Source organism: Aricia agestis, chromosome Z (genome assembly GCF_905147365.1).
Source record: "Aricia agestis chromosome Z, ilAriAges1.1, whole genome shotgun sequence".
Lineage (NCBI taxonomy): Eukaryota > Metazoa > Arthropoda > Insecta > Lepidoptera > Lycaenidae > Aricia > Aricia agestis.
The window spans coordinates 8235080-8243119 of record NC_056428.1 but is presented as its reverse complement, the minus strand read 5'-3'; the positions used below and the strand labels follow the sequence as shown (position 1 = coordinate 8243119).

At 37.1% G+C, this 8040-nt stretch overlaps 1 protein-coding gene across 1 annotated transcript; it reads left to right on the top strand.

Moving 5' to 3' along the window:
- LOC121739121 (RNA exonuclease 5) lies at positions 1-1962 on the top strand. Its single transcript, XM_042131453.1, has 2 exons — positions 1-144; positions 274-1962. The coding sequence occupies exons 1-2, from the start codon at positions 84-86 to the stop codon at positions 1932-1934; spliced, it is 1722 nt and encodes a 573-aa protein (XP_041987387.1). The 5' UTR covers positions 1-83; the 3' UTR covers positions 1935-1962.
- Positions 1963-8040: the final 6078 nt, after the last annotated feature.

The window sequence follows — 8040 nt, the reverse complement described above, 5'->3', positions numbered from 1 at the left end:
ATGTTAGTGCATACTAGTGATCTGTGGTTAGTGCTATTTGAAAAGGAGGTACCTATTTCTGAAGTTCTGAACATTACTTTAAAATGAGTAAGGACAAACATAACCACGAAGTGTCTCCTAAACGCCGACGATTAAATACTAAAGGTAAAGTATACATATTTTAAATAAATATAATTATATTATACGGAGAACATATTGTATTCATATCAATTTAGTAACATAGAATATCATTGATTCATATGCCTATTTAAACCATAATATTCCTTATTTCAGATGTGTCAGCGTCAAAAGAGTCAATACCAGAAGTTAAATCTGAAAACATTAACCGGAAAATAAATCCTAAACATAACCCAAAATTTAGATTGAAAACTGTAGGAGAAAACGCTTCATTGAATACTGACACAGAAGCAAGGGTCCCGCTTACCCTTACAGACATTCAACATCTGTTACTGCATTCCCTTCTAGGCAACCTCAATGTATCCCAGGCTCCTCGCTGGTATGTGCTTGATAAATGTAATCACATTAGCCAAACTACGTGCTTAATTCTTGAAGGTGTATCTGTTAATGATTGGCTAACTGGCAAAGAAAATGCCAGCAACATAGACAAAATATTTGAAGATGTTGTTGAGGTTATAACACCATCACTCTACAATGGTTCCCTTGTTAGGGAACTCGCTTTAGTTCCCTTGTCAGAAACAGAGAAGGAGAGTATAATCCACAAATATGGCAGCATGAACTTAGCACTAGAAGCAAGAAAAGATTTGATGATTATGATGAGGGCTGTTTTTCCCATTGCTGATTCAAATTCTTGTCCATTGGAATTTGATTCCAAAGAAAAGTTTCCCAGAACACAGCTTATATTGTCTGCGTGGCAATTGATTCAAGAAAATTATCCTGTACCCCTAAAAGGCAAGCTAAAAACCATATACTCCGATTATGTTTTTTCTAAGGATCAATACGCTCCCGTCACTTCAAAATCACCAATGTTTGGTCTAGATTGTGAAATGTGTGTTACAAGTGCAGGATCTGAACTAACTAGAATATCAATTGTTAATGAAAAATATGAAACAATTTATGAATCATATGTAAAACCATACAACAATATTGTAGATTATGTTACACGTTTTTCTGGCATAACAAAATCAATACTAGATGATGTAACAAAGAGACTTGAAGATGTCCAGAAAGACTTAAAAGAGCTACTTCCACCTGATGCTATTCTTGTGGGACAATCGTTGAATTCAGATCTTCATGCCTTAAAAATGATGCATCCCTATGTCATAGATACTAGCTTAATCTACAATTTTACAGGTGAGAGAACTCGTAAACCTAAACTTAAAGTATTGGCTAGAGAATTTCTAAATCAAGATATTCAATCAAATAAAAACGGCCACTGTTCTGTTGAAGACTCCATTGCTGCACTAAAATTAGTTCAATTAAAACTGACCAAAAGCATTCAATTTGGAGATGCCGTCCACACTAATAGACAGGGATACAAGGATAATGTTGTAAAAATGTTAACCAAGAAAGAATATGCACTCTCAATATTCAATCATATTATAGAAGAAAAGAAGACTTCTTTGGTTGTTGGCTGTGATGACATAACTGGCGATTATCATACATTTCTTATGCAGGCTAAAGAGAGCTTTACTATGCAGTTAAAGAAAGTTAAGCCAAAAAAAGTTAAACTAAACACATGTGATGGAGTAGAAGAAGTCATAGCCACCGCTGCCGAGGCGACAAATAATTATAATTTAGTGATGGCACATCTGAAAGTGAATATGGACGATAAGCTGCCACAACTTTCAAGTATTGATGGTTGGATCAAATCTATATGGGATAGTCTTCCTAAATCAGCCCTTTTCGTAGTAATTTTTAGTGGAACAACTACAGATAATGGAATTGCAATGGCAAAAGTGAAAAACACTTTATAATATTTGTAATAAATATATATTAAATATACCTGATTAAGTTTATTATTAATTAGTCCTTGCCTTAATTAAATACTCAGTTGGTTTAATTTTGATAAATCTTTTTTTTTCTCGTGAAAGAAGAGTGTCGACGTAATATTAATATCCCTTCCGAAATATACTTAACTCCTCCGTCAGTAATTTGTATTCTGGTGCTTAACTCCCCTGCTCCAACCAGGGGCGTAACTACCGCCATATCTGCCGTATCGGCCCCGCCAAGGCATGTTACGCTTCTGACTCCAACCCACCATACAACCCTTATCCCGCGGCCGCACATGCGTCTGCCGTACGAAGCTTCGTGCTATCACTTATGATGTCGGCTGTACACTCTTGCCGAGAGCTCTCGGGCGAGGGTTTCGTGTGAGAGTCCCTTGCCCGAGTGCGATCATGTACATTCTCGCTTAGTTCAATCGCAGTTATGAACTCAAAGAAGATGGACCATTATTTTTCTCTATGAGATGGATAAAAACACTTCTCTTGCAGCTGCCGTAGCTCTCTGTGCTATGAGCTATTATAAATAATTAGTAACTACCAAATATTTACACAATAAAAAAAAAAAAATGGTGAAAACGTATCTACGATCAATGATCATTGATCACCATTCACCATGCATCGAAAGATATCATTGTACGGCCATTCTCCGGTTTGGCGTTATTTGCCTAATTACCGTTACCATTTTTTTTCTTCGCTAATTTGACTTAAACTCATTAAATTATGAAAGTAATGAAAGATACGAATACAATAATAAATTTGGCGTTGTACAGTTAATTATAGTTTTTTAGAATCTAATAAGACTTAAATATTTTATGGGTACGGTAATTAGACAAATGTAAAATTTTATGTAACGGTATTTAGAAAGCATTATAATTCTATCTAAAAGTTAAAACATCATGGAAAAACACTGATTAATAAGTTGCACATGTATAATTGTCACAAAAGGGGTAGAATTAACGATGTCCTATACAACCATAACCTAAGTACCAATAGTAAAAAATAGACACTTTCAAATAAAATCTGAAAAATGAGAAAATAACAACAAACATTGTTTTAATCGGTAGGTATTTTATTAAGATCCAGGTACGATGAACCTAAAAATAATTATATTCTAAATCTCTTTGGAATAGCAACTCAAATGTAGCTCACAGCTTTTACAGCTCGAAATTTACTTATTTTTGTTTTCTCGTAATTTCACAAGTTCATCTCTATTTATGAACACTTATTTCTCGATTTTATTCCATTTTTTTCTTTTCTTTTTGTCTTTTGTAATAAGCTCTAAAGTTTATTCGGCCTTCGGCCAAAAAAAACACCTTCAGCGAAACCTTCGGCTTCGGCCTAATGCCGGCTCTTGATATAGGCGAAATTGAACGAAAGACTGAGTGAGTCGTGAGAGAGCGACAGTATATATTAAGTCTATGGACAGACCGGTCGTGTACGCGGAGGCCACTGGGAGTCACTGTCAAATACAATAAACAAACACTAAGACTGGGTTACACCAGAGGCGTGGGTAAAGTTAAAGTTATGGTTATAGTTAAGGTAAATTTAAGTTTAACTTTACCCTTAACTTTGCCCGGAGAAATTGACAGATGACAGCTGATCCAACAAGGTTAAACATGCGCGTGGGCGGGGGCGCTGCTGGTAAAGGAGCACTGTCAAAAATGGCGGTTTTTGTATGATGACAGCGTTAGTTCCTTTTTTCGCCACATGCATTTAAAACCTTGTCGAGCTCTATGGTTATAGTTAAATATGGCGTCTTGATGGCGTGCATTTTTAACTTTACCCAAAGATTTGACATTTTGCACTGTAGTCAAAGTTAAAGTTAAGGTTAAAGTTACAGTTAAAGTTAAAGTTAGTTGGTGCAATCCAGTCTAACTTCTTAATAAATACTTAATTTAATTTTTTATTAAGAAGTTAGTGTTTGTTTATTTTATTTTTTTACGGCCGTTCCCAATATTTGATCTATCTCTGATTTTGCCCTACTAGAGATAGGAATAGCTCACATTAGAGACATATAGTTTATGTCAATTATGAGCTATTCCTATCTCTAGTAGGGCAAAACCAGAGATAGATCATATATTGGGAACGGCCGTTAGTCTAGTTTCGGTCTAGTCGATTGTCTGTCTGTCTGATTGGTCTATCTAGTCTAGTCTGATTGATTGGTCTAATTATTGTTATTTGTGAAATAAAAAAAATAAAAAAAAATTTTAACCGACTTCAAAAAAGGAGGAGGTTATATGTTCAGCTGTGGATAGGTATTTTTTTTATTTTATTTGTGTATGTTCAACAATTACTACGCCGTTTGTGAACCGATTTTCGAACCTGATGGTAACCTGATGATGGGATCATTACCACGTCAGGGTCACCAATGTCACCAAAATTAAACATAACAAATTCCGCCTTAACTCCAGAGCGTAAGGCACACGTTTGACATTACTTTGAGAAGTAAGCTGCTTTGATAATACAAGTAAGTACAAGCATGTCTCCGAGGGATATACGTGGGAGAGCCATGCTTCGGCACGAATGGGCCGGCTCGACCGAAGAAATACCACGTTCTCACAGAAAACCGGCGTGAAACAGCGCTTGCGCTGTGTTTCGCCGAGTGAGTGTGTTTACCGGAGGCCCAATCCCCTACCCTATTCCCTTCCCTTCCCATCCGTACCCTCCCCTATTACCCTGTTCCTTCTTAAAAGGCCGGCAACGCACTTGCAGCTCTTCTGATGCTGCGAGTGTCCATGGGCGACGGAAGTTGCTTTCCATGAGGTGACCCGTTTGCTCGTTTGCCCCCTCATTTCATTAAAAAAAATGTCTCACTTCCATACAAGTAATACAAACGGCGCGAAATCGCCGAGATATTATTCACCTACTAATCTGGAAAACAACCTAATTTCAACCTTATGCCTTGCGTTTAGCGTTCATTAGTACAATAACTGTTTGCTGTCTCGCCTGTGGTCTCGCTTCATCTGTCAAGCGAGCGGCGCGCTGCCTTAGTACCTATGCAACAATCCGTGTATATACTAGTAATCTGTGAATCCGTGTATGCAACCGCCCGCGCCATAGACCACGCGCACCTGGGGCACAATTCTCAGGATGTGAGAAAAGTTCATCTTCGAATAAAATACCGAATTATGAGATTTTTACGAGCGTAACACAGTTTGTGTATTCTCAAAACTTTACATTCAAATATTTCGTGCAAAGATCGCTCGAGTCGAACGAGTGGGACCGGTTATAGATGTCCGAATTCGTACACCACATGTGGCCGCTTGGGAGTAGAAGCGCCCTTCGCCAAAACAAAAACAAACACAATCCAGAAAGTCCAAGAGTAGGTTAGGTTAGGTTAGAACTTAGACCACAACACAGAGGGAGCCGAGCGAGCGCAGCGAGCGTGCTGCAGTAGCAGCCGGCGACCGTCTTACTTTCGCTTTAAAACGGTACGGAACCCTCCATGGGCGAGTTCGACTCGCACTTGGCCAATTTTATTATATTTTGCCACCTCATTGTTTAAAAAAACTGCTTAGAATGAGATTTCTTACTGACAAATTCCGATTCGTTACTGCCCACATGTAACCACTCATTCATTAATTTAATTATTTTACTGTTCAATAATGTTTTCAATAATCCATATCATTATTTTTTATAACTCATTTTTGTTTACTTTACTGCTTAGTTTTAACTGCTACACTAGTTATTACACGTGCCATTTATAATTTTTAACTTACCAAAACTGCAATTTAAAAATTTACTGCCCCTTTAAATAAGTGCCTCATAATATTAATATTTAATACAATAAATAAGTACATCTTCTTATCTTCCTAAATTATTTAAAATTCTCGTGTCCTTACTCCTCCGAAACGGTTTTACTGATTATACTCCCATTAATCCTTCGATCGTGGATTCTTGGAAATATATTGTTATTCTATTGTGTCTCGCTCACCGGTGAGCTTATGATACGTAGCGTACATACTTACGGAGAGCGGTCTTATGATACGTACTAATAATACAGGGTGCAATTTAACCTTCCTGCCAAATTTGGATATATTGATCCTTGTTAAAAATAAAAATACACGTATTTCTTCTTTTATAATCACTCAGTACTAAAATTTTGAGAAATAGCCTCCGAAAGTTAGCCTACCAAACACCACAAAATATGGACACATGCGCGGCCCGGCCCCGCCCCGCCATTCCATTGACATTCTTGCAGTGACGGATTAAGACTACTTGACGCCCTAAGCAATCCATGCCTGTGGGCCCCCCTATCCGTATCTCGACCGACTCGATCCGTATCCGAATCGGTCTTTGAACCTTTACTCTTCTGGTGCCCCGTCAGACGTGATGCCCTAGGCAATTGCTTAATTTGATTAATCCGTCACTGCATTCTTGTTATTATCATAAGTTGCGAATTTTCTCTGCATACTTTGACGGACTCATGACCGTCAAATGTAAAGGAAGTAGACAGGTATGTTTAACATAAAATTAATTGATACACATCAAAAGAATGATACACATCAAAAGAATGGAAAATTACAACTTTCTAATTACGAAAAATACGCACTTTAGAAATTTATAATAAATCTAAACCACATCCTTTGCATTTAGGCGTATTTAAAAAATCAATTAACTTATGTACACAGTACAACTAATTAAAAATCAAAATAACCCACCTCTAAATCTTATTTACTTCCATCTTGTCTACACTTAACATAGTTCAAACTGCAATCCGTTTTGCTCTAAGCAGAGTCTAGCGCGTTTTGCACATTGTCTTTAAAACTTTGTTAAGCACAACTTTAGTCACTTTTATTTATTTATTTATTTTATTTAATCATTTATTGTGCACAAGAAATATTCACAAAATAACAATTTACACACAGTAAGACGACACAATAGGATCTGCTTATTTCTAATAGAAATCTCTTCCAGCAGCCCTACGGAGAGAGATTGGATTAGGATAGCAGATATGACGTGCACAAACATGAATTTAATATTGCATCAAAATAAAATAATAGGATAATGACAAAATTAATAAATTACAAGTACATATATATCGAGATCTACAACAACAACATACTTACAACAAACAATAAAATTAAAATATATAATTATAAAATAAGTAATGTAGCTATAATAAATAAATACTATATGTATATATTATTATATATTATATATGGTATTTAAATGGATAGAGATTCGAGGTAGTGCTCTTTCAAGCGTCTTTTAAAAATAGCAATGGTGGGACTATCACGAATGGTGTGAGGGAGTGAGTTCCACAATCTGACAGCATGAACAGTAAACGAGTAGGAGTAAAAGTTGGAGCGATGGGAGGGAAGGGAGAGATTAGACCGGACATTGGACCTACAGGGGAGATCAGGAGATCGGGAAAAATTGAATCTATCAAGGAGGTATGGAGGAGATAGAGGATTATACAGGATATTGTAAAGTAGGCAGAGGATGTGGGAGTTGCGGCGGAGACGGATGGGAAGCCACTTGAGTTTTGAACGGTAGGCTGAGATATGGTCGAACTTTCTCAAGCCAAACACAAAGCGTATACAGAGATTCTGTAACCGTTCAAGTCTACTTAACTGCTCCTCAGTGGCGTCAAGGTAACAGGAATCGGCGTAGTCAAGGATGGGAAAAATGAGTGTCTGGACAAGGGAGATTTTGGTATGTATAGGTAGGAAATTTTGGAGGCGCCTCAGCGTGTGTAGTGAGAAATGAACTTTTCTGCTTACTTCGGTTACTTGTGGGTTCCACGACAGGTTATGGTCAAGAATTATGCCTAGGTTTTTGGCCGACTTTGTGTAATTGATAACAGTGCCATCAAAAATTACATTCGGTACATTGCATAACCGTTGAGACATGTATCTGCTGCCTATGATCATAGCTTGCGATTTTCTGGGATTAACCAACAGGCCAAAAGTATTTGCCCAGTTGGCTATTCGCTCAAGGTCAGAGTTGATGTCATTGACTGCAGATACGATGTCGAGAATGTGAGAATTGCGATAGATTTGCAAGTCGTCTGCGTAGAGATGGAAGTAGGATTTAATTATTAAAGTGATATTATTTATAAATATTGAAAAGA

Bases quoted from the DNA above. Each gene is read 5' to 3' on its own strand.
- LOC121739121 (XM_042131453.1), top strand. From the start codon at position 84: ATGAGTAAGGACAAACATAACCACGAAGTGTCTCCTAAACGCCGACGA. The intron at 145-273 runs GTAAAGTATACA...TCCTTATTTCAG, and splicing joins CCGACGATTAAATACTAAAG to ATGTGTCAGCGTCAAAAGAG.